At 39.9% G+C, this 27,740-nt stretch overlaps 1 protein-coding gene across 1 annotated transcript; it reads left to right on the forward strand.

Annotated features, from left to right (window-relative positions):
• The first annotated feature begins 187 nt into the window (after positions 1 to 187).
• LOC134059539 (sialoadhesin-like) lies at positions 188 to 22,580 on the forward strand. Its single transcript, XM_062515984.1, has 23 exons — positions 188 to 215; positions 1,141 to 1,176; positions 1,810 to 2,088; positions 2,275 to 2,562; positions 2,735 to 2,789; positions 6,315 to 6,538; positions 6,667 to 6,939; positions 7,070 to 7,339; positions 7,783 to 8,115; positions 8,236 to 8,511; positions 9,071 to 9,316; positions 9,728 to 9,847; positions 9,993 to 10,017; positions 10,302 to 10,354; positions 10,718 to 10,795; positions 10,907 to 10,969; positions 11,382 to 11,459; positions 11,612 to 11,680; positions 11,989 to 12,051; positions 18,333 to 18,424; positions 18,652 to 18,895; positions 19,116 to 19,223; positions 22,294 to 22,580. The coding sequence occupies exons 1-20, from the start codon at positions 188 to 190 to the stop codon at positions 18,410 to 18,412; spliced, it is 2,937 nt and encodes a 978-aa protein (XP_062371968.1). The 3' UTR covers positions 18,413 to 18,424; positions 18,652 to 18,895; positions 19,116 to 19,223; positions 22,294 to 22,580.
• The last annotated feature ends 5,160 nt before the right edge of the window (positions 22,581 to 27,740 follow it).

Here is a 27,740-nt window from a genome sequence, read left to right on the forward strand (position 1 = left end):
CGCATAGGCTTGCACTGAATGTACTGCATGCATAAACCACATAGACATGACATTAAGCTCCTACCAGCCCTCTCTACTACTTTGTGGGGGAGGTACAATAAGAGGTGGCTTGTCTTTTGCTGTCTTTCTCATCACGCTCCACCATCTCATCTCAGTCAGTCAGTAACCAGACGAGTCGACACACAGCATGGAGCTCTATATAGGCCTGCTGCTTGGTGAGTTATGCCTGTGTGTGTGTGTGTGTGTGTGTGTGTGTGTTAGTTTCTATCTCTGTGCCTCTCTTTAGGATGAGTGTTGTGTGATTACAAATTATGTAGTTCTCAGACCAATTAACAGCCAGGTAGATCAGACAATTCATGATATCACCTGTGTTAAGTGCACAGGTAGAAAGAATATATGGCAGGACTATTACTTTCTGGAACTGGGATGTCCACCTCTGACCGTAACATGTTGTACTCTATATCCTTATTGTGCTACAGTATGTAAAGCTTTCACATAAACGACAACAGAAACCCTATTTATCCATCACGTCAACTCATGACATCCCATGACAACTATTATATATGGTGGTCAATGCGCATGAAGTAATCTATTGCTTGAGGTCTGGCAATTGCACTTGAATTCACTAGGTTAGGGCTGAGAGGGCTCACCAGTGCCACTTTTGTAACGAGCCATTTTTTGGTGTGCCTGTTTTGTGCAGCATCAGCAGCATTTCTGTTATATCGGTAACACTTTATGGTAAGAGTACATGAAGTCATGCATGAATTAATTTATGATGTATGCATTTCTTCATTCTGTTATATCTTATGAAACATCAGGAATTGACATGAGTTCATATAGTCTCTCGTTCATGACCTCATACTGTACATTAACAACACATCAACTAAAACATTAGGTATGGTGGGTACAACATTATGAAGTATGACTTCTTAAGTGTTACCATTATCTAATATTGAATTATTATTATTTCCAAGGGTAAGTACAATGAGAGCTATAGCCTACTTTTGACTGTGAAAGGAAGTAGGCTATATATTTGTGTGCATAATATGCTCTAAGTGATGATCATAACAATATTATATTCTATACATATTATTGAAGAATCTTAATGAGGACTGTGATCTGTGTGTCTTTGTGTTCCAGTGCTGATCTTGTGTTCCTTCTCTGGACATGCAGCAGGTGAGGTTCATTTGATCTTATGTGCCCTCAAGTTCTTTCACCATTGTTTAGACAAAGTTGATCTAGAATGACACACATTAAAACAAGAAAAGCACTCAGAGAGCGTAGACCTGCGCCTGTATTGTTCTTCCTAGGTGGTCATTTGAACCAAAACTATTCAGATTGCCACCACGTGGCTATACCATGCCATTACACCACTAATTGAAAAACATAAACATGCTGACGGTGATACTGATCACTCCCAAAATGTAATTGTTTCTTCCTTGGGTTATTTCTGACCTTCCCTGAAAATTTCATCGAAATCCATCCATTACTTTTTGAGTTATCTTGCTATCAAACAGACAGACAGACAGCCAGACAAAACAGACAAACGCGGGTCCCCTTAGCGGAGGTAATAATTGTGCCATTGCATGATAGATTTTGGCAACAGCTGCAAAAAAACACTGTGTACTAGAACTCCTTTACTTTACAGAATCACATTTTTCTAATGTGTTATCCCTTTCCCCCCAACTATCATAACAGACTTGGTTATTTCAGCTTTCACCCAGACAGTTTGCAGTCCATACGTCTACATGTGCAGTTTGCCTCACATCTCCATGTCATGCCTGTCTTGTGTTTCAATGTTTTATACAGAGACACCCAACACTGTTCTGGTGCTGGAACCTGACCAAACACAGTTCTACACTGGAGAGTCTGTCACTCTCAAATGTAACATAGGGGAGCAGGACACCTCAGGATGGTGGTACAACTGGCACAGAGAAGAACAGAAGGTTTACCCACCTGGTACCTGGACTGAGAGTAATGAGTACACAATACAGGCTCTGCAGGTGTTCCATAGTGGTAACTACACCTGTACTGCATTATACAACCGCGTTGATTTCAAGAGTGGGACTAAAGCACTAAACATATCAGGTGAGTAAACATCAATACAGTGCATGTGCATTGCTAAACATCACACCATTTTTGAGCACTTTTGATTGTTTCTATTCATTCTGTCACTTGCATTGAAATGGTCATGTTTGAAAGACATAAACCATTTTATTCAATTCTAAGGTCAAACAATATTGAGACAGACGTTTATCCTTTTCTGTGTTCCAGAGCGACCCAAAGCTGTTGTGTCCCTGAGCCCCAGCTGGACTCCAGTGTTCAGTGGAGAGAGCATCACTCTCACCTGCAGCATACAGGGAGAGTCCTCATCAGACTGGAGATACAGATGGTACAGAGGAGACCAGCAGGTTCACCCACAGAGAGGCTGGAGTTACAGTGATGAATACAGACTGCAGTCTGTGCAGGAGAATGACAGTGGGGTCTACAGCTGCCAAGGACAGAGAAAAAAAGATGAGAAGGTTTCTCATATGAGTGATGGTGTTACACTGAATGTTTCAAGTGAGTGTTTTATCTTTTCACGGAATACTTCACCATTTCTCTTCTGGTGTCTTTTTTTCAGAAATCTGAGAGCATGTCTCATATTTCACACTGAGTAACGTCACATGCTGTGTTTTCAGAGAGACCCCACACTGTGTGCCAGTAAAATATGCTCACTCATTTACTCCCACAGCCCCACCTGCAGCTACACTGACTGTGACTCCACAGAGTCCTGTATTCACTGGAGAGTCAGTCACCCTGACCTGTGAGATACAGTCTTACAGTGGCTGGACATATAAGTGCACTGTAAAAAAAAAACTCTTAAAAAAACAGTAAATTTCCGGCAGCTGGGGCGCCAAAAAAATACTGTGCGGTACCAAAAAAACACTGTGAAGTAACAGAAAATTACTTTCTCGTAAAAATACGGTTATTTTTCATAATTAAAATACAGTTTGTAGTTGTAATTTTAAAAATATTTTGCCTCATTTTCATGTTTTTAATGTTTAATTAGAAATATTTTCACATTTTAAAACAATGAAATTACCTACAAATATGGTTAATAAATGTTGTATTACGGATAATAATGCTTACATTTACAGAAATGTGCTGTTATTAGTTGGTTTTCATGGATATTGGTTGTATTATAATTTATATTTGATGTGATATAACAGTATATGACACACAAAATAATGTGATTCATCTTTCAAAACATGTCGCAAAAATGTGGAAAAACATGATATTGGGTTTACTATTGCAATAATTTACTGTTAATTTTAAAATCCCATCAAATACATATTTAGAGGTCCCTCCCCAATAACGCCATATGTTAGAAACCCTTCCACAATAATACTAGCATTATTGTGGGGCCCGGGTTTCTCCAGCAGCGCCTCTGCAGACACATAATGCAAGTAAGCATTGAGTGCCCAACTTTGTGACACTGCCAAGGGGGCAAAAGAATGCTATTGAAAAAGTATTCAATTTTGCATTGCACCCAAGAAGAAATACACATTCTCTCCAAAATGTCCATGTATTTTAATCATGGTCTTCTCTATAGTGGTCATCCTGACAAATCCCTTACACAGTCATTTTCTGTGGAATGTTCAATCAGTTGTTCTATGACATACAGTACACATCCCAAAAAGCCACAATAAAGAGTAATGAGGAAAAATTTAACATTATAAACAAAAAACTAACACTTACCCATAATCCCTAACTGCTGTACTGGGATTCAGCCAATGTGAGCCCTAAGTACTAAGGACTAAAGACTCAGACTTAATTGATCTCAGGTGCTAAGTGTGTGAGGCCTCATAGACCTCTGAAGTTCGCCTACAAAAAAGCCACCATCTTTGCCCAAATAAGGAGATCCGGCATCTTGAGATTTTTTTCTCAAATAACATGGGGATTTTGAATTATCGCAAATGTTAAACTATCACGAGGACGAGTGCAGACGTTTTGCACTACAAAGTTGTGTCCTCTGCCTTAGTGCATACTGTGATCTTCGAAAGGTGAAGATGGCACACTTTGATCTTTGCTATCCCAGAGCTAATTTACAATGCAACTTGCCATAGGCAGTTAGCTTCAATTAACACCCGGAACTCCTTATATGGGCAAATTTGGCAGCATTGGATCCTATTTGTAGGCGAACTTCAGAGGTCTATGGGATCTCAGATAGGTATTTGAGATTGGGACAACACTTCACAAGATCACATGTGTCAGTATAGTTGAAAATCCAATGTTGATTCAACGTTATACAGAGGGGACACTTTCAATATCACTTCAACATCAGGCTTCAACATAGTTTCAATGTGTCAAACCATATGAAATTACGAAAGATTTGTTAACGTTTTTCAATTAGAAATATATGCATTTCTGATGGGGTTTTTTGTAAAAGAACATGAATATAGTGTTTTTCACAGTTACAGTGATTTCTTGCTATTTTAAATTTGACATGTGAAATCACAGTCTATTTTTGTAAAATAAATGGCATTTCCAAAAATAATTTATTCCAGACAAAATCTGTAAAAAAACACAGTAAAATCCTGACATATCACATTTATTTTTTACAGTGTGCACTGTAAAAAATAAATGTGATATGTCAGGATTTTACTGTGTTTTTTTACAGATTTTGTCTGGAATAAATTATTTTTGGAAATGCCATTTATTTTACAAAAATAGACTGTGATTTCACATGTCAAATTTAAAATAGCAAGAAATCACTGTAACTGTGAAAAACACTATATTCATGTTCTTTTACAAAAAACCCCATCAGAAATGCATATATTTCTAATTGAAAAACGTTAACAAATCTTTCGTAATTTCATATGGTTTGACACATTGAAACTATGTTGAAGCCTGATGTTGAAGTGATATTGAAAGTGTCCCCTCTGTATAACGTTGAATCAACATTGGATTTTCAACTATACTGACACATGTGATCTTGTGAAGTGTTGTCCCAATCTCAAATACCTATCTGAGATCCCATAGACCTCTGAAGTTCGCCTACAAATAGGATCCAATGCTGCCAAATTTGCCCATATAAGGAGTTCCGGGTGTTAATTGAAGCTAACTGCCTATGGCAAGTTGCATTGTAAATTAGCTCTGGGATAGCAAAGATCAAAGTGTGCCATCTTCACCTTTCGAAGATCACAGTATGCACTAAGGCAGAGGACACAACTTTGTAGTGCAAAACGTCTGCACTCGTCCTCGTGATAGTTTAACATTTGCGATAATTCAAAATCCCCATGTTATTTGAGAAAAAAAATCTCAAGATGCCGGATCTCCTTATTTGGGCAAAGATGGTGGCTTTTTTGTAGGCGAACTTCAGAGGTCTATGAGGCCTCACACACTTAGCACCTGAGATCAATTAAGTCTGAGTCTTTAGTCCTTAGTACTTAGGGCTCACATTGGCTGAATCCCAGTACAGCAGTTAGGGATTATGGGTAAGTGTTAGTTTTTTGTTTATAATGTTAAATTTTTCCTCATTACTCTTTATTGTGGCTTTTTGGGATGTGTACTGTATGTCATAGAACAACTGATTGAACATTCCACAGAAAATGACTGTGTAAGGGATTTGTCAGGATGACCACTATAGAGAAGACCATGATTAAAATACATGGACATTTTGGAGAGAATGTGTATTTCTTCTTGGGTGCAATGCAAAATTGAATACTTTTTCAATAGCATTCTTTTGCCCCCTTGGCAGTGTCACAAAGTTGGGCACTCAATGCTTACTTGCATTATGTGTCTGCAGAGGCGCTGCTGGAGAAACCCGGGCCCCACAATAATGCTAGTATTATTGTGGAAGGGTTTCTAACATATGGCGTTATTGGGGAGGGACCTCTAAATATGTATTTGATGGGATTTTAAAATTAACAGTAAATTATTGCAATAGTAAACCCAATATCATGTTTTTCCACATTTTTGCGACATGTTTTGAAAGATGAATCACATTATTTTGTGTGTCATATACTGTTATATCACATCAAATATAAATTATAATACAACCAATATCCATGAAAACCAACTAATAACAGCACATTTCTGTAAATGTAAGCATTATTATCCGTAATACAACATTTATTAACCATATTTGTAGGTAATTTCATTGTTTTAAAATGTGAAAATATTTCTAATTAAACATTAAAAACATGAAAATGAGGCAAAATATTTTTAAAATTACAACTACAAACTGTATTTTAATTATGAAAAATAACCGTATTTTTACGAGAAAGTAATTTTCTGTTACTTCACAGTGTTTTTTTGGTACCGCACAGTATTTTTTTGGCGCCCCAGCTGCCGGAAATTTACTGTTTTTTTAAGAGTTTTTTTTTTACAGTGTGGTTTAAAGACACAAGTTACAAAATTGTGTCTACGGGACGCACATTTACTCTAAATAAAGTTAGTGAGTCTCATCATGGCAGATACTGGTGTCAGGGAGAGAGGAGCGAAAGACCAACCTCTTCACATAAAAGCAGCAAAACAACTATTGAAGTCAAAGGTAAATTTACCATTGTTTGTGTGTCTGTGTGTGTGCGCCTGTGTGTGTGCATGTGTGCACGTGTGTTTGTGTACAGTATGTGTGTAATTGAGATGTGTTTAACAATACATCTCTTTCATCCTCTTCAGCATCAAAGCCCAAACTCACATTAAGTCCAGGGCACCAGCTCCTCACAGGAGACTCGGTGACTCTGAGATGTGAGTTGGGTGCTTCCGCTGGTTTGATGTTCCACTGGTACAGAGACACACAGACCTCTGATCCTGTGGCCCAGACTGATGGAGACTCCTACAGCATCAGCTCTGTTAAAGTCTCTGATGGAGGACAGTACTGGTGCAGAGCTGGGAGAGGAGACCCAGTCCACTACACTCAATATAGTGATGCAGCTGAGATAAAGGTTACAGGTTAGCTTGCATGATTACAAAGATAGAGATATTAAAAATCTACTTCAAGGACACTGCAATTTAATACTATATAACACAGTCATTTCCTTATAAATTCAGATTAATTCAGAATGTTATTTGTCTCTGGCAGAAAGGCCGAAAGCCACCATCACCCTGAAATCAAACTGGACAGAGTTCTTCAGAGGAGAGGAAGTCTCTCTCAGATGTGACATAAAGAGTGGAGAGAGCAGTGACTGGGAGTACAGCTGGTTTAGGGATGAAGTGATGGTCTACAATAGGTTTCCTTACCATACAGACCTCAAGCCAGTCCAGAGTGGTCATTATATATGTAAAGGGAAAAGGAAACATGATAGGAAACTATCAGAAAAAAGTGATGCTGTTGGTATTACAATTTATTCTGGTCAGTATGTGTTTCATTTGGTTTTCAGATAATATTTCTCAGAACACACAACATTTTGGTTGAAAGTGAAATTTGACATTTTCAAAGAATATTATCTGCGTTGTCACTACCAAACCCGCCACAAGGAGTGCCAAGAATCAAGTGTTGATATAGTAGTGTGGATATAGTAGTGGGGATTGCTGTGCCAGGCTAGTAATCTCTACTACACAATGAGGCCTAATGGTGGTCACTTTTCTCTGGGTCCCCCCCCTCCCCCCCCCCCCATCACAGTCAGGAGCGATATTGTGGCCCCAGAGAAAAAAGTTTGGTGACCCCTGCTAGTGCAGATGTTCATTAATGCAAATCCCCCCCCCCCCCCCCCCCCCCCCCCATATGAAATCTGATATGTATAATTGTTAAAGCTGTTGTGGTGCCTTTGCCAACTTTCTATTCTCCTTAAACAGAGAAAGCCCGGGCAGTTCTGAGTTCCCTCTCACAGACCTGGCTGACTGAAGGAGACTCAGTGACTCTGAGCTGTGAGGTTAGAGGCTCCAGTACAGGCTGGAGATTCCACTGGTACAAGACTGCCCCCTACAGGTCTGAGTTGACACATATCACTCATGAAAACAGAAGATATTATATAGAGCTGATCTCAGACAGCATCAGAGGAGCTGGAGGCTCCTACACTCTCAGCCCTAGTGCTCTTAGAGACACAGGGGTTTATGTGTGCAGAGCAGAGAGAGGAGAACCAGCCCATCACACAGAGTTCAGCCAACCTCAGCCTCTCTGGGTCACAGGTGAGCTAGACTCATCAGTGTTCATTTGTCATCTAAACAATTGCTTGTGAAGTAGGGTGCCTCTAGTACAGCAATTTTATTTTCTTTCATTTTAATTTTGTGTTGTGCTGTCTGTCTCAGGTGTGTCTCCTCCAGCTTATGTGATCATCCGCTCAAACTGGACCCAGATCTTCAAATATGAACATCTTTTCCTGAGTTGTGGGGTTGAGAGCAACTCTGCTGGATGGAGACTGAGGTGGTTCACAGGCAGAGGAGGACAATCAAAGTGTCCCACTGACTGGAGATCAGAAAGAGGATCCAGCTGCAGCATCAGCTCAGCATCTCCATCAGACAGTGGAGTGTACTGGTGTCAGTCTGAGTCTGGAGAGCAGAGTCCTGTCAACATCACAGTGCACAGTGAGTGTAATCAAACATGATCTGATAGTGTTTTGGAAACCTATTTTTTTGTATTTATAGTATTAAAAGGGTTTCTCTTATTGTTGCTAATTCATTACACAAGCTAGGATTATCTGGATTCTCGGATCAACTGCAGTGATTTAGTTTCACTTTCACTACTGCTGTGCCATATGTGACATTCACATTGGATTTTCCCTCTAGTGATCAAAGCAAGCAAATACATTTCCATACGGAAATCACACCCAAAATATTACCTTTAAAGATTGTGAAATAGTCTGTATGTATTATCATGAATTGATGCACACAACTTATTTTAATCATCTTCTCAATCTGTTTTGCCTTAAATTAATGTACATTGAGTTCGATTTCTCAAGGCCAGAGCTACCTCAGTGGAGGACTCTGCAGGGTCTCTGGGTGCTCCTCTAGTTGTACCTGCATTTCCATGTGGTGGTTTAGCAGACACTCGAAACCACCACACCCGAGTTTGGAAAATGTGATAGCTATTGGTAGGCTCACAACTTAAACAAGCATAACTGGGAAACTGAGTTTCTGTTTGTAGATGGAGATGCGATCTTGGAGAGTCCTGTCCATCCTGTGACTGAGGGAGATCCTCTGACTCTGCGCTGTAGATATCGCTCCAAGCCATCAAACATCAGTGCTGACTTCTATAAAGATGGGACACTCCTGCAGACCTCCACCACAGGAGAGATGACCATCCCTGCAGTCTCAAAGTCACATGAAGGCCTCTATAAGTGCAGATACCCAGAAAGAAGAGGGTCACCAGAGAGCTGGATCACAGTCAGAGGTTGGAAATATCACTATTTATAGATTTGTAATGTAAGGGATTATAGTCCACCGACCTTTATAAGAAAATAAATCCTCACAGGACCATCAGGATTCCAGCATGCAGTGGAATGGTAAATCCTGATTAGTGGATTACTATCAGACTTAATATAGCTAATCTCTCTTGAAAGAGAAAATAAACTTCATATGATATGAAAGAGGTGAATTAGATGCACAGAACCTTTTACAGAACTCAGCGGTCATACTTTTTCTGAAATTATCATTATTTAGAAATGTTGGACCTTGAAATGTTGGGATGGCCCATTCACTTAAGTGACATTTTTTTCTGTAGTATGCTGTAGAACAAGTGTTTGTCAGTAACAACCATGTCCTTGTACCTTTTACTAAGTGATCATTGAGTGTAATATTTCAGATGCTGGGTCCTCTGGATCCTCTAAGATGGTGGTAGCAGTGGGTGTGGTGATTGGACTGCTTGTTGCCTTTGCTCTGGTCATCTTACTGGCTCTGCTGTATCGCTCTCAGAAAGCAAAAGGTTAGAAAACAAGTTTCCATCAGTTTATGAAAATACGAGTGTTTCACTTTATACATTTCATAAGCAAATATGCAGACTTTAAACACAAAAAGATTACATGTTACATTATAATGTTTATTCTAAATGCCCTCTTTTTCATATTCAGGTTCAGTCTCAGTGACACCAAACCAGTAAAGTATTTTCCTCATGATGTTACATTTGAATGAATAGGGAGCCAAAAGTCTTTGAGTTTGTTGAGTTGTGTGTGTGTGTGTGTGTGTGTGTGTGTGTGTGTGTGTGTGTGTGTGTGTGTGTGTGTGTGTGTGTGTGTGTGTGTGTGTGTGTGTGTGTGTGTGTGTGTGTGTGTGTGTGTGTGTGTTGTATGGGTTGTATACTGTAGGTCTTACTATCCATACGGTTTAATACAAACAAGCAATTTCCTCTTTTACTGATGAGGACCTCTGTATCTCTCTAGTGGTCCAATGCAGAGCAACAGTCACAGTTCAACTTCGCAGAAAAGAGTTTTAGGTAAGACATTTCATCCACATAAATGTTAACTGTTTTCAGGCCCCATCTTAACCGTCTGAAAAGCACCATCTGAAGCTGATGATTTAAATACATTTAGGGTGTATCAAGTCAATCGCAATTTCGCAATTTCTTGGTGACGTAATAAGTTCACTATAGGCACCAGGTGCGTTTAAAAGGGTTGTTCCTGTGTTTCTTAATTAGTCATGGGTGTCAGGAAACTCATTGAGTTCAAGTATGGGGTGTGGTTCAAGGCAGTGGTATCTTCCCACGGCTCCCATGTAGAAACCAGAAACTTTAGAAGACACAAAGCAATGTAGCCAAACTACATGATAGAACACATTTGATGTCTGTATTTTCCACTAGGTGGTGCTGTGGCTGGAACTGGCGATGTGGTCTATGCCGAAATTGAGTTGAAGAATTCAGACAAGGAAAAGAAAGAAGGTCTGTAATGCAAAATATATATTTTATGCATCTTCAAGGCATCTGATTAGTATGTACAGTAGTATATGTATCATCTGTTGTGTGACCTGTTTGTTTTTAAACTTGCTCTAGTCAGGAGACGTGCAACCATGTCAGACACTCTGTACTCACTCCTGAGGCCAGTGAAGAGTCCAGGTAAGAATATCTCAGTCATCTCTGTCTTCATCCATAGCTCGCATGCTCTGAATTTAACAACAGCCTTTGTTTTGGTCTCTTGTGGCTCATAATTCGGTCAAAAATGTCTGCTCTACTGTAGATGATCCACTTGTCTGAATGGATCATCTGTATGAAGTGAAAAAGCTAAAATTTAATTAGTTAGCAGAAAACAGACTCAGAGGGGGATTCAGGAGTCAAACCCAGGCCATTTGTATGTTGGTGACATTACCACTACTCCTAGAGTAATTTAATACACACATGCACAGATGAAATGGGGCTATAAAAGGAAACGTCAATGAAACTCTCCATGGGTAAGACCTACTGTAAGACTAGGTCTAGGTTGTTAGTTTAGGACTAGGACTAACTCTCTCTGGTCATGGTGTCTCTGCAGTAGTCTCAGATGGAGGTGGGGACGGGTCCAGTGATATGACATATGCCAACGTTAAATCAAAGAAACACAAGAAACAAGGTGTGGTGGACATCCTAAGTGCCCCCTGACTATAATTCAATATTACAAGATTGAAGCATTTTTTAGAAGTTCAGAATTCTCCATAAAAATATCGACATTTACTTGACGGACTATTCTAAGGAAGCTTGCATGTTTTCTTTTCTAACATAAAGATCCAGCTGGCCCCAGTGATGTCACATATGCTGATGTGCAGATTAAAATGAAACCACTGGGCAGCAGAGGTGAGTCAGATCTCTGTCCTCTAAACTCTAAAGCAACAGTATGCAGGAATGTATGAGTTTATTTTCACTGCATGGTAACTCATGTTGGCCGGTAAACCACATTGTATTCTGATCTGATTCATAATCCCCTCATGATAATAGTGAAATAGAAGAATGAACATTCACGGCGAGAATTTTTTTGTGACAGCAGTGCTTTTATTGAAGATTTAGGTTGAGATAAGAGGTAGTTATTTTAAGCTTGGTTGTTCTAAACCAAATGTCCCTAGTGTTGTGCTAACTTGAAGCTGCAATGTCATTTTGTTTTAAAGCCAAACCAGCAAAACAATCAGAGAAACATCTTTACTCAGCTGTGAAGACTGGTTGTTCATCAAGTAAGAAATAATGTGCCTCAAGTTTTCAACACACTGAAGTTGGAAAGATGGGTTGTAGGGGTGGGACAAAAGTTTTGAGGAAATGGCAAGCAATATGAGGTTTCTTGTGCATTTGCATAAAGATAAGTAAAGAACGTTTATTGAAGTTAACATGGACAACTTCCTTGATGACATTTCAGACTTAATGGCCCAGATTGATAGATAGGGAAATTGTGTCACAGCAGCATCACAATGTGAAATGTAATAACAAAATATGTGTATTTATAATCAAATTGTCATGGATGTCATGGACAAAATGTTTAAGGCCAACTTAATGTTGTTGTTTTTTTTTTTTTTTATCTGAATACAGTAATTGCATTGGAAGTGATTGCAGTGATTATTTGACATTATGTTGTCTTCACATAATCTTATTGTATTCACGTTTTTCAATTGGCCATTACACAGTAAACATTGTATCATGCTGTATTCTACTCTCAAAACACTTGCAGATTCATCATTGATTTACGTAATAACCAAGAGCCACACATAAACATAATCTTATCTGCAGTCATGGGCATTAAGATGTTGTCTTAGAGAGATGCACCATGATTTTATTGCCGGTTTTATCAGCCTACAGGTGCCTTTCTGATGTTGAAGTGTATTTGGTAAATATACTGTATATATAAAAAAAAATAGCCATTGGAAATTTTGTACAACATTTAACGCATTTTGATGTTTTAATAAGCATTCTCCACAAACTATTTTTCACAAAAGAGGTTGGAACACCACTTTCATAACCATCATTAGTTTGTAAAATATCTCCAATCGGCTGTATATTAGAAAGCTAAAGACACAATAGGCCCAGCTTGACTATATGGGCTATCAAACTTTTGTAACAGTGATCCCTGACTGCAGATGGCTGAACTTACTTTCAACTTCAACATCTAGCAAAAGGGAAATGTTTGTAATGTGTAACTATACAGTATATAAGCTTATTTCAAAGCGCAGCTAAAGTCTATAAAACAGATATAGTGTGATATAAGCTCTAATTACTTTTTGAAGAGGCAGCTTGATCTAAATATTTTGCAAATCTTTATCAAAATTGCTGCAATTGTGTTGATGCAGTTTGTTAGTTTTTGGATTGTGGCGTTCAATAACATTTTTACCAATTTGTCTCATGTAAATATTTATATTATAAACATGAAATGAATGTTTATTTTCGGTTGATGTTTATTATGACCGCCGCTAGCGTAGCTAGCGAAGCGGTCATATAGTTGTTGTCAAAGTTTTTTTTTTTATTTTTTTTTTTTTATTCTTTTTTCCCGTCATTTTTCGTCAACGATTCCCGGGACACCGTAACACCGGAGCGCATGAAACTTGGTGGGCATGTAGCCCCAGTAGAGTTCTATGGAAAATTTTCGTTTCGTCCCCGGGGGTCACTCCACCCCCGCGCTGCCCCCGCCCGAAGCCCAAAAATGACAGTTTTTCCTACATAACTACCTGAACCGTGGCACCGAGGATGACAAAATGTTTATGGTATGTTGTTCTCTAGAGCTTGCATCAACTTAGCTTATAACCAGTCATTTGTGATTTGCCCCCCCATCGTAAAAATTGAAAATGCAATGTAATATTGCTTTAATTGCCCATATCTTCAGATGAGATGTTATGAACTGCACCAAATTTCATGTGTATGATTAACCTGACACCCTCTGGGAGTAAGCCAAGTTTTGTGGAATTTCATCCATGGGGGGCTATAAAATAAATGGATTTATGTGTACATTCAGGACTGTATACCCATCGGCCAGTAGATGGTGGTATTATCTGGAGTCTAAATCCCCCCCCTGGGGATTTCAAAAACTGTTCCAAACATCTCAATCTCTGCTAGTTTTTGTCCTAGAAACATATAAGTGACACCATTAGAAACCTTTAATCAACTAGTTTCCAAATATGTTTTAAAAGAGAATGGTTGCTCTGGGTGCAACAAACATGCAGGAACACACACACACACACACACACACACACACACACACACACACACATAAATACACACACACACACACATACCTACACACACACGCACCACTACATACACACATGTACATAAAACATTATACAAACACATGCACAAACACGCCCACACGCATGCACACATACACCCTTACACACACACACACACACCTACACACACACACACACACACATGCACACACACATCTTTGAGTACATTTTGTGAGACCACCGGAGCTGAGAAGTGAGTGTGTGTGTGATGTACTATAGTGTGTGGGTGCGTTTCTGTGTGCCCATCTGTGTGTTTGCATGTGTGTATATGTGTGTATGTGCATGTTCTGTGTGTGTTCTCTTTCTTTCTCTCTCTCTCTCTCTCTCTGTGTCTGTGTTATCTGTGTGTATTCTGTGTGTGTTCTCTCTTTCTCTCTCTCTCTCTCTGGGTGTGCCTGTGTGTGTGTGTTTGTGTGTGTGTGTGTGTGTGTGTGTGTGTGTGTGTGTGTGTGTGCGAGTGTGTGAGTGTGTGCCTGTGTATGTGTGTTTGTGTGTGTGTGTGTGTGTGTGTGTGCACACACGCGCGCATGTGAGTGTGTGTGTGTGTGTGTTATCTGATATTGGAGTGACAGTGACGGCAGAGAACACAGTGAACATATACTCAGAGACACATTAAACACACACACAAGCAGACACACACTCACACTAGACAGAGAAGCACTCATACACAAAAGCAAGCGCACACATGCACACACTCATTTACATACATAAAAGTTGCAGTAGGGATGGAGTAGGCGATGGAAACACAAGCGTGATTGATATTTGCGGAGAGAATGTGCAGGACTGAGCGGCGGTCATATTGTGTATCGCTTTGCGGTACATCTAGTTTACTTTACTTCAATAAAGTGTTCTCATTAAATCACAATATCAACAAACGGAATCCCTCATACTTGAAAACAGTATATGGTCATTCCACGTCATTTCAACCAGAGCACACGCACTTGCGTCTAAAAAAAATCTGAAAAAAATGCCATGCGCACCTATGTTACCAAGGAGACACTCTGTAAAATGTTTTTGTGCTAAGATCAATACTTTTCCAGTATTGATTCACCTTATTGAGAACAGTAGAAATACTCTTAGAAAAAGCAATGAAGATTAAATAAATTCCATCAGGGACTGAACAGAAGATCTCACAAGTTTGAAAAATAATATTGGATCTCATATTCAGAGCACCCTAACACCTTGTGGGAATATACGAAGATTTGTTTTATATTTTCTTCTTAATCTGCATTACCTCTTCTTTTTAAAAACACCAATTTGACTTGTCTTATGCAAATCTTTCTTTTTCATTTTCCACCCTAAATGTTAGGAAAATCTTCCAAGTATTTAAGATTTTAAGAAACAAGAACCACAACAAGTAGTATGTTTTTTTTACTCTGGCCCAGAGGAGAGAGTGCAGACAAGAGGATTCCCCTGCTTGCTAAACAATCTCTGTCCTCTGAAACTCAGGGTAACTTTTTATTGAAAGTGTGGCCTTGTCCTTATTCGTCCTAACTCCCATATCCTGCTTTTGCAGGTACACCTGTTTCCCTTGACGCACACACTGTAAAACGTAACAACCGTCCTTACTCAAAATGTTTAATAAATTGAACTCAGTTTTTGGTTTTTGTTGAGTATACTTGCCTAACCTGAGTGTTGTTAACTTTTTGTGTGAAAAAGTTAATAAACTCAGTTCAATCGAGTAAAGCACACTTAAACTGCTTGAGTTTGCGCTACTAGCTTAAAATACAAGTTAAATTACTCACTCAAATAAAGTCAATTGCACTTAAACTGCTTACTCTGTGCTACAAGCTTTGCCACTGTACCATGAAACCTAAATATTGAGTAAAATGTACTCAAATCCTATTTAGCCTAACCTACTTGAACTTGCCTAATTTATTTGCTAGGCTAGGTTTACTGCTCTCATTCAAATCAATTGGCCAACACATTTTAGGCTTTAGGTTGGTCTAGAATCGATTGGCTATTTGATTTCAAGCTTTGGGCAACTATAGTTAAAATTTGACAATTATATTCAAAACGAGTGAATTAGTATAGCAGTGTGGCAGCGTGTTTTCTTCTAATATTGCAAACGTTATCACTACAAGACCGCTAACCTTAAAGGGATATTCCGCCATTTTTGGAAATACGCTCATTTTCCACCTCCCCTCGAGCAAAACAATCGATATTTACCTTGTTCCCGTTCATCCAGCCATTCTGTGAGTCTGGCGATACAACTTTTAGCTTCAGCCTAGCATAGATCACTGAATCAGATTAGACCATTAGCTTCTCGCCTGCTAGCTTCATGTTTAAAAGTGACTAAGATTTCTGATAATTTTCCCATTTAAAACGTGTCTCCTCTCAAGTTAGAAAGTGCAATAAGACCAACTGAAAATGAAACCTGGCGTTTTTCTAGGCTGATTTGACATGGAACTACACTCTCATCTGGCGTAATAATCAAGGCAACTTGCAAACGTACCATTGGCGCAGTGATATCGTATGCAGCATCTGAAAATAGTCCCCATAGACATCAAGCAGTAGTAGTGCCAGTAGCTGCAAGTTGCCTTGATTATTACGCCAGATGAGAATGTAGTTCCATGTCAAATCAGCCTAGAAAAACGTCAGGGTTCATTTTCAGTTGGTCTTATTGCACTTTCTAACTTGAGAGGACACACGTTTTAAATGGGAAAATTACCAGAAATATTAGTCACTTTTAAACATGAAGCTAGCAGGCGAGAAGCTAATGGTCTAATCCGATTTAATGATCTATGCTAGGCTGAAGCTAAAAGTTGTATCGCCAGACTCACAGAATGGCTGGATGAACGGGAACAAGGTAAATATCGATTGTTTTGCTCGAGTGAAGGTGGAAAATGAGCGTATTTCCACAAATGGCGGAATATCCCTTTAAGTTGCCGTCTTGAGTTATGTAAAAATAGACGTAGCATAGGCTACAACGAGATTCTGTGATGAAGAATTCATTCATTTTGAACAATTTATGGTGTAAACGGTGGAGCGAATTCAGTCAACTTTAACAGAGAACTTCATCAGTATATCAAAGGCTATGTAAATAAAAGATGAATTGCTCCTTAACTGGCATGTGCCATTCTACAAAAGCAATGATGATTGGCATGCTGAAATCTTTCAAAGAAACGTTCTATTCATCTGGAATATTCCTTCCTACAGGGCACAGTTTAACATGCAATGTGAATGAATACTATTTTCACAACATTGTTAGTTAAGCAAAATAATCTGCAAGTAGCTTAGGCTGCAGGTTAAACATTTCAGATCAACTTTACAAATGCAAGCTTAATGTAGGCTAGTTTATAGGTTCTGATTTGTTCCAATAGCCTATCTTGTCATACTTCAGTAGGATATGCTAATAGGTTTCCATAAGGCCTATGACCTCTTCAAAAGCCTGATAATTCAGGCTCAGATATTGTCTTTGTTTTAAGGCCTGAACCATGTTCAAATAATAATAAAAAAAAAGACTTTTGTAGATTGCACACATCCAAATTATATTTTAAGTGAAGAGTAGCCTTTATATGTAGTCTAATTTGTATGATATTCTTTAATTAATATGCACCCCCTCCACCCACCCACCCCCACAGACACAGACACAGACACAGACACAGACACACACACACACACACACACACGCGCACATGTACACATATACTGTATACACATACAGAATGTAAGTTGGAGGATCCGGGGGTCCGAAATTTCGTCATCGTCGTCGGGGGGGGGGGTTAGTACTCATAAAATTCTTTCAAGGTTGGCAGGTCTGTTGTTGTTGTTGTTATTATTATTATTATTATTATGAATAATAATGATAGTAATATCTATCTATTTATTGTCATTTGGCACAGAGTAGTAACAGAGTGGTCAACATTGTCGAGGCTCAGATGCCCAGGTTGTGCAATATGTTGGTATTTTAAAGTGAAAGGTAGGGGAAACTAGTTGTGTGTTTATGTGATTGTATTGTAGCGCCGAAGCTATGTACCCCCTTGTTGGACTATCCCCTGTGGTCCCTTGTGTCCCCTGGTTTCCTGGTCTGTGTGTGTGTCTCCCTCTTCCTCCTGTGTTATAGACTGTGTCAATAAGTTCTGATGGGTTTGTGTTTAATGATTATTTTTGGAAATTGGTTATGTAAGAAGTGACACTTCCAGCGTGTTTTTACCAGACACTGCCTTTGAGGTCTGGGATTCCTGTCATTTTTCTGTGTAACTGTTGCTTTTTCTAAAGCCTTTGCTCATTTGTCTTCTCAGCACATCAACTCTTAAGTGTGTCCCTGGAAGATCTACCATCAACTTCCAGAACTGCAACTGCTAGTACTGTCAGATGGTGAATGCTACTCAGGGTAAAAAAAAAAACTTTACGTAAAACCATTTTCATCTATTATTTCAAGTTCTGCCTCAAACTGTGTTTGAAGCCATTATTCTAAGCTAAAGTAACTGCTGGATGACTTTGAAGAATCTGAATAGTGTACGGTTCACTATGTACTGAATTTTATTATTTCTAAGTGTTGTAGCAAGCAAAGTTGTTTTATTCTAACTTTGCTTTTTTGTCTTTTTTTTTTTGAAACAGCAAACACCATTGTTACACCACTTTGAAGGAGAGCCTGGTCATTTGGTCCCCTCAGCTTCTCCCTTTCTCAGTGATATGTTCATTGTGGCTGGGATAATTGTGGGGCACTCTTTCCTTCATGGAGGACCCTGCTTGTCTGGACTCTGTGATGTGGTTGTCCATACTGCTTCGTGGGAGCCCAGACACGGCTACAGTAAACCTGGAGGACTGTGCAGACCTGGACATTAGAGAAACAATCAGGCTTGTATGTTTACATAGAAAATACTAATGTTTGATGTTATGTTGTGTTTTTATTTTGTTTTGTTGTTGTTTGTGTGTTGCCCCCAAAAGACTGTGGGTCTTTGATTTTATAATGATTTTAGAAAAACTGAGGAGTCAACTGGTGGACCCACTATTATGATTCTATAAACTTTTAACACACTGTCTAACCATTATGTATCTCTTTCATGCTCTCCATCTTCAAGCTGGAGGTGGAATCAAACCTATCAGCTGAAGAAATGGGAAGGGTACAGAACATGGCCTCTTCCTGGGACCTCCCTCCGCTAACCACAACCAACAGGGCCCTTAATGCTGTGAGTGAAATACATTTATATTTGGGGGCCAAGCAGCGAAGCTGCGAAGGCACCCATTGTGTTTCTATGTTTTCTTACTATTATTATTATTATTATAAACTATTATACCTCTGCCATTGGAGTCAATGGCAGCCCATAGAACCGACTGGTGAAAAGTTGTGAAATTTGGCACACTGATTGGGGACAGTCCAATAATTAATTTCACCAAGTTTCATGTCGGCACCTCATATGCTCTAGCGCCACCAACAGGTCAAAATTGGACATGCGTTCACGCACGTAACTTTTGAACCCTTGGGCCAATTTTCAAAAACCAGGTATCTTTGGAATCCTTGGACCAGCCTGAGTTCAACGCACCCTGTGACGTCATTTTCCGCCATGATGGATTTCCCGCCATTTTGGATTTTGTCAAAAACATTTAAAATGTATCAGGGGTCACAAATTTTGTCCGATCGACACCAAACTTGACACAGAGCATCCTCAGACCATGGTCTATTCAGCTCGTGCTTTTTGTCTTCGGAACTTTAACCGTTGGCCTGTGACAGCCAATCAAAATTCACTGCGAAGCCGCCAAACAGGAAGTGGGCTCATATTTCAGCAATCCTTGCACGCATCAAAACCAAACTTGGTGCATGGACTCAGGACCCCATCAGGAGGAGGCTCAAGAAATTTGGTGACCTTTGACCTATAGGGGGTGCTGCAATTAGTAAAAAGACATTTTGGCCTGTAGCTGTTGATTTGTTTGGAATTTAAACTTGCTACTGGTGTCTGGTTATACTGTGGGAGGTCCTTAGACTGACCCAGCTCAATTTGTGACATCAACCTATTTGATTCGGCCGCCATATTGGATTTAATCAAAACCCCCTAAACATTTCCACAGGTCACAAAGTTTATCCGATCTGCATGAAACTTCACACGGATGATCTTCAGCCCAAGCCTAATATAGGCCTTGGTTTTCGTAATGATGTCTTAAACCGTTCTCCCGCAACAGCCAATCGAAAATAGCGGCGAAGCCGCAAAACAGGAAGTGGGCTTGCATCTCGGCCAATCTTGGGTTGTTTGACATCAAAATTCTTGTGACTGCTTAAAACTATATACCTGACTGAACAGCATTGAGTTACCATGGCAACTCTGGCCTTTTGACCTGCCTGCTTGGCCCCCACATTGCTGCTTGCAGCTATATTTCCCTATGCTTTAGTGTGCTATACATTTTCCTTTCCCCCCCGCATTTGGTAATTTAGTCAATCAGCAGACGCTTCTATCCAAAACAACCTAAAACTACACTTTGGAGGTGTGTTTTTTTTATGTCGGTCTGGTTTGACTTGATGTAGCCGTTTTAAGACGACTGCAGACGTGATTATTTCTGAGATTCTGATAAGTTTTCAACCATGACGTATGCACAATAAATTCCAGTTTTGAAAACATATCAGAATCTCAGAAATAATCACGTCGTGACGCCTTCTAAATGCGGCCGCGCTGTCAGCTGTTCATTCACGACAGCGGAAGAGAAAAGTACCTGTTAGCATGCTAAATTCGACATCCAAACGTAACGAGGAGACTCGCGCGAGCTAAACTGCTATTAATTCTGCTTAACATGCTGCGCAAATGTGTTCAAAACGGCTGATGTACGGTCCTAAAATGTACACCGTACTGCTGCATTCAAGTTAACTCTGCTAACGTCTCACAACGTAGCCTACATTAGGGAGACTAAACTAACCCCGCGTACACACTGTCTCCGTCCGTCAACGGATCTCATTCACTTTGCATGGGGCGGACGCGAAATGCATTGTGGGTCCGTCCGTCGCTTCAGCTCCGTTGCCTCCGTCAAGAAAGTTGAGAAATGTTCAACTTTTCAGGCAGCGACGGATCCGTCAGCCAATCAGATCACGTGTATGCAAATACACATAGGCCTACGGCAGATCCAACCTCCGTGATCCGTTGACGGACGGAGACAGTGTGAATGCGGGGTAAGTTATGCATTCGAGCTGTATCTCCAAGCGTTAGAATAGTGTCAACGAAGAGACTCTTGTGTGGGGGCGGATCTGTGGGGGAAATCAATGTGAATTGGAATAGACCTCTGAAGTTTGCCTACAAAAAAGCCACCATCTTTGCCCATATAAGGAGATCCGGTATCTTGAGATTTTTTCTATAGGAAAATAACATGGGGATTTTGAATTTTCGCACCTGTTCAACTCTCATGGGGATGAAGAAATTGGAAATGCAGACGTTTTGCGCTATTAAGTTTTGTCCTCTGCCTTCAAGTGGATACTGTGATCTTCGGTAGGGGAAGATGGCACAGTTTGATCTTTGCTACCCCAGAGCTAACTTACAATGCAACTTGCCATAGGCAGTTAGCTTCAATTAACACCCGGAACTCCTTATATGGGCAAAGATGGCAGCTTTGGATCCTATTTGTAGGCGAACTTCAGAGGTCTATTGTACATTGTAATTGATAACACCTGCGTGTTCAGGGCTGCCCGCGGTGAAGCCAGAGAGGGTTAGGAGACGCTAGCTAAGGCCGGGGATGTAGGAGTGAGGACTGATTGTCGCTTCCGCAGTCAGGGGGTTTTCCTCGTAAGCTGCTGTGGAGGCAGCGTTGGATCGGGTACTTCACCGGCCAGCGGGCCGGTCAGCGGTTGAGACCACACAGTCTCTTCGTTACACTATTCTAACGCTTAGAGATACGGCTCGAATGCATAACTTAGTTTAGTCTCCCTAATGTGGGCTACGTTGTGAGACGTTAGCAAAAGTTCACTTGAATGCCGCCGTTTTGAACACATTTGCGCCGCATGTTAAGCAGAATTAATAGCAGTTTAGCTCGCCGTATGTGGCAACAACAATCCTTCAACAATCGTTAATGTTTTGTTAAATGCACATGCAGAGGCAGTGGTTTCATTCGGGCAAAGAAAAAGCTGCGTGCGCGCAGCTCAATGAAAGTGATTCAATTGATAACATGATTTAAAAATAATTTCAATCGTACAACATAGAACATTATTTCGTGGCGGCCCGCCACAGATTAGCCTACTCAATGTATGGGAAACACTGTTAATGAAAATGTTTCCTGTCATTTCAGCTGCGGTGACAAATGGAGCAACAAGGCTGACCGTGACATCGGGAGAGCTGAGGCAGATCATCTTAAACATGATGCACCTGGACGGTCCGGTGGCGGAGACTTCAAGAATTAAATAAAATTACAATGAAATGGATAACGTTTGTTTGACTGTTTGTTTACGCCTAGCTTGCTATTGTAATGTAGGCCTATTAGATTATGTATTTATCATCTAGATGGTTAAGTTGGTAAATGAAAATGCTTAATGCACATTTTAAAAGCCTATAATAGGATAATATAGGCTTATTTTAACAGCAATAGTATGGGTAATGGTAAAGTTAGTTAGTGCTTAATGCACATTATTTAAAAGCCGATAATAGGATAATATAGGCTTATAAATTAATATATAACAGCAAAATTCTGGTTGAAAATAGGTCCATGGCAGCACCTAAACAAGACGTGGTTTCAACCAAATTTAAACGTTGAAAAGGCGTCTTTCCATAGACGTCTTTTCAACGACCATGAAAAGACGTCATCTAACCTTTCACTTTTAAACCAAACTGGGCCGTTGTTTCGACGACTTGACAAGACGTCTTTTCAACGACTTTTCAACGTGATTTTGCTGGGGGGGATGTCAAACTGCTTTGAATTTTGACTTTATTTAATAAATAGGCTATCCTAAATTCGTTGAGGCTGCTTGATTTTCTAAAGTTTGTGCAAGCCCAAGTCCATTCCATTCTATCATAATAGTGATAGTGTTGGTCATCTAGCTTTCTATTTCGCTGGAATGTAGATTATTTAACTTTTAACAGGCCTAAGACATTTGCTTTGGCATTTCACTACAGTTTTAAAGACTCTAACCGCACAACCTATAACCGTAAGACAGTCAGAGCCCACTCACTCTAAGTAGACTCTTGGTCTTGTAAATTTGTGTAAACATGTTCATGGAAATTGGTGGGGTTGACATAAAATGAACAACTTCATACAGCAGCAAACTGAACAGCTGCACGGGATATTTGAATCACTACCAACGGTGACGTCAAGGCTGATTTCGCGCTCGTGCATACTAGCACTGTGACTTGGGCAAGGAGCTTCCCTCCACAATTTCAGTGCATTTCGGCCAATTTTTGGTTTTGGACTTCAAATGGTGTCTTGGATGGTGCAGTAGTCTATCGTTGGTTTGCTGGTAAGTAACACGCTTTTTTAAATAACATACAGTACGTAGCACTGCAATTTTCTATGTTGTTTGCCTTCAAATGCTAACGTGTATTGCTTGATTGTTAGCAGCTAGCAATAAACGCTAGCATTTGAAGGCAAACAACATCAGAAATGCTAAATCAAGACGGTTTGCCTTTGGTTGCGGCTAATGCACATTTGTACTAAACGTATTGTTCAGTTAATATAGTTTTCTATCCACCTACTCCCAGCTACTGTCTATGGCAGCTAAATGCTGTATACGTGCAATGCACCGTGCAATGTCACTTCAGTGTTAAACCGTAGGGAGGTAAAATCGCTTACATTATCATAATAACGTTATGTGATGTATTCAAATTTGAACAGTTAGCCAAATCTAGCTTAGCTATTCTCAAACTTGTTCAACTTCCCAGAGGGGGGGAAAAGATACAACAGTGACTCAGTGAGTCACCTCAAGATAAGTTGTCATTTGTATTTTTGGTCGAGTTCAGTCAATTGCTTGTGGATTTTACTTGCTTGTAGCCTATAATTACTGTGCTTAAATGGTCATATGAAGCCACATTGCCACGTTGTGTAGAAATAAGGCTGGGATTATACTTGCCGTTAGACCAAGCGTAAGCGTATGCGCCCGTGTGCGACCTGCTGTGTCCTGTGTACAGACTCGCTGCAGCATTACGCACCTTACTGGAGGTCTTCACCAGGGGGAGACTATTAGCCTAATATCAGATGTGGATGTGGCCATGTGCCATTGTTTACTCTCATGATTGCCCCCAGCTTTGATGTCGATAATGCATCTTGCAGTCACTTTCTTTTGGTAATGATCGCCCCCTACTTTCTTGTCAGTATTGCATCTCGCGGACGCGTCGTGTTCGCTTGCGACGACGTGCACGACCGACGCACCAAATGACCGCAAAATACGCGAGGCAGCCATGATGCGTACACGAACGCGTTGTCTACAGCAAGTCTAAACGTGCCTTAACCCCTTCAGACCCGCATTTTTTCTGTTGGGCAAAAAAAATTATATTCAGCTGATTCTTACTCCTATCCAATGTAGAAATAAATGTGAAAAAAAAAAAATTGAAAAATTATTTCTTTCTAAGATTTTTTTAATGTCCATTACAGTGGACATCTCGACTAAACGGGTGTAAAATGACGTGAGAACTTAGGGGAAAAACACTATGTTTTTAACATAGTAGTCTTGAAACAAATACTCCCACATGACTTATGCATTTAGAACTGAATGTTTTCATGTGTCTAAATGTTTTTATATGTCTGAGAGCAGGTCAAAACATGCACATTAAGTAAAATAATGTATGATTGTGTTTAAACTCTTATGCAAATGCCCCATTTTTTGCCCGGCATTGCACATCATCTACTTAGGAGGGCATTGCTCCTACATACTTTGGCCCATCAAATGACCTCTTTGGAAAGCCGAGACCCTGTAGATTCTTAGGAAACAATCAGGATAGCTGTGTGATCAAGTATGTGTGTTTCTGTGTGTGTGTGTGTGTGTGTGTGTGTGTGTGTGTGTGTGTGTGTGTGTGTGTGTGTGTGTGTGTGTGTGTGTGTGTGTGTGCCTGCCTGTGTGCCTGTGTGTGTGTGTGTGTGTGTGTGTGTGTGTGTGTTTATGTGTGGTTCTGTATCTGTGTGTGTGTGTGTGTGTGTGTGTGTGTGTGTGTGTGTGTGTGCCTACATGTGTGTGCATGTATCTTTATATGTGTGTGTGTGTGCGTGTGTGTGTAATGTACAGTCGCTACATGCACACTACATGGTCCCCCGTGAACCAAATTGCACCAAACTTGGCATACATTCAGAGGGTCTCATAATGATCCTACACTTAAAATTTCATGCTGTTTGGAACCTGTCAACCAAAGATACCTGCGATTACAATGCCTCGCTTTACTTTCTCAATTTTGACTAGGTGGCGCTATACATGAAATTAGTTGTTATGGGATGGGTTGACATGGCCCCTAGGCCCTATGGCTTTGGAGATATTCACAGAAAACTGTGTCTGACCATATACAGGCCAGTTGGTGTACAGTCACTAAATGTACACATAAATTCATTTATTATATGGCCCCCCATGAACGGAGTTCCATGAACCTTGGCATGCATTCAGATTCAACATCTCAATTTTGCTTCATCATTTTTAATTAGGTTGCCCTATACATGAAATGAGTGGTTATGGGATGGTTTGACATGACCTCTTAAGACCAAAATGTAAAAAAATATGGTCCTCCTACATCCTACGGGGCTCAAGATATTCGCAGAAAACCATGTCCGCCCTACCCTCCTTTTGGGGGGTCCAGTCCGGCAGGGGGGTCACGCATCAAAACAAAAAACTATGGTTCCATGCTATCCTTGTGGGCCTACATGCCCACCAAGTTTAGTGCACCCTGGTCTTTCAGTGTCCCAGGAATCCTTGACAGAAAATTACCCATACGAAAACAACTAGGTAACTAGGTGTTGGCTAACATCTCCGAGTACCTGATGGCCATTGCAATGGACATTCAACTTTAAAAAAATCCTGTACTACACTGTTATGAAATATTTTCAAATTTACTTCATATATCATCACTTAACATGGTTAAAAGTATAATGAGTCCAAAATTATTAGGCTAGCATACACATAAATTCATAATTATGAGGGTTAAAACACGCTTACCCCTCCTCCTGTCAAGCTTCAGTGCCATGCTTGTCTTATCTGATGTCTGAAGTGCTCTCAGATCAAGTTACAGGTCAAAACTGCATTCTGATTGGATCATCAGTATCCAATCAGTAACACATAATTTTTCAAATGGTGAAATGACAGATTTTTATTGGTTTAGACCCAATTAAACATCATGTCCATTACAATGGACGTGGGGTCCGAAGGGGTTAAGCTGTTACTATTCATGGGTTTCATCAGGTCCCTTTCCACAGGCGTATACAATCAAGCTACTTGATTATCAATGCACTGTGGTGCTTGATTAATACACCTGTGGAAAGGGACCTGATGAAACCCATGAATAGCTATGTTATAGCTTATATTTGGGCTAGTTCCATTATTAGTGTAATCACTAATTAGTGTTGTAATGAGCCTTTCTCTTTTTTTCTTTTGTCGCAGAATCAGATTAGAAGAAAGGTATGCATTGGCCTTGTAAGTCCTGCACATTATCTCTTCTCACCAGATCTTCCCTTAAGTGTTACAGTTTTTTTCAATCGCTAACAAGCGTTTGTCCATTCAGTTGACACATTTTCAAAACTCTAAACACAGTTAGCACAGCATCGCTCTTTCATGGCCATACCATTCACACATTTCATGTTGTTTTCACACAGTAAGCAGTCAGTGAATACATTTTCACAATGCTTGCATTTTCTTAACAGACAAACTATACCTCCCAACAAAACAATGGATCGTTTTTGTATTATTTTCGAATGTTAACACACAACATCCCACAATAGTTAAAACAATATTCCAAACCTTAGATACAGTATAAAAACGTCTGCTTCTGCAATGTTATCAATTCAAAAGCAATATATCTCAGCTGATAATAAACAAACAATCGAATAATTGACACACAGATGATTTATGTTGAGTAAATTGGGCCAACCACAGCTGATTTCAGTCTGTCTTAGACTCAGTGGCAGGGGTCTCTATTACATTGACACTTACACAGTAAAAAGAGGAGGTGATGGTTTTGGAAGCAGAAACAGAAAAAGACAAATACTGTAATGTCTGGACGAGAAAGAGTAAGAGTAACAGGCCCAGGGAGAAGAGCAGGCCCAGTGAGAGATGCAGTGAGAGGTGCAGGAGCACTGAGAGGAGCAGGTGCAGAGATTAGACACAGTAATATTGTGCTTTTTTTTTTGGTCACCCCCTTTTTATCTGGGCTTTTTGCTGTTGTTTTTTGTTCAGAATGCTCTTGTGTATCATGGATATTTTGTTCACTGCAATGCTGTAAAACTTTTTCTGTTCTATCATAGTCTACTGTAAACAGTATTTATACTGCACCTCCTGTAGGCCTAGTGAACAGTAAAAAAAAAAAAAAAAAAAAAAAGATTTGCTTTTTACTGGAATGCATTTGAATGTGAACATTACATCTGGACATACAGTTCCCAACCAAGAAATTTAGTGTAAAAATGCTGGATTGCATGTTTTGCATGCAAATACCTTAAAAAACTGAAACATAAAAGTCTATGCAGTTTTTGTAATGTGAACAGTAGCCAGTATTTTGAAACCTAGTGTACTCTGATTGACTGCATGTATCTTGTGAAGTGAAAACAAGCTTCATTCT

This window comes from Sardina pilchardus, chromosome 16, assembly GCF_963854185.1.
Source record: "Sardina pilchardus chromosome 16, fSarPil1.1, whole genome shotgun sequence".
NCBI classification, from domain to species: domain Eukaryota; kingdom Metazoa; phylum Chordata; class Actinopteri; order Clupeiformes; family Clupeidae; genus Sardina; species Sardina pilchardus.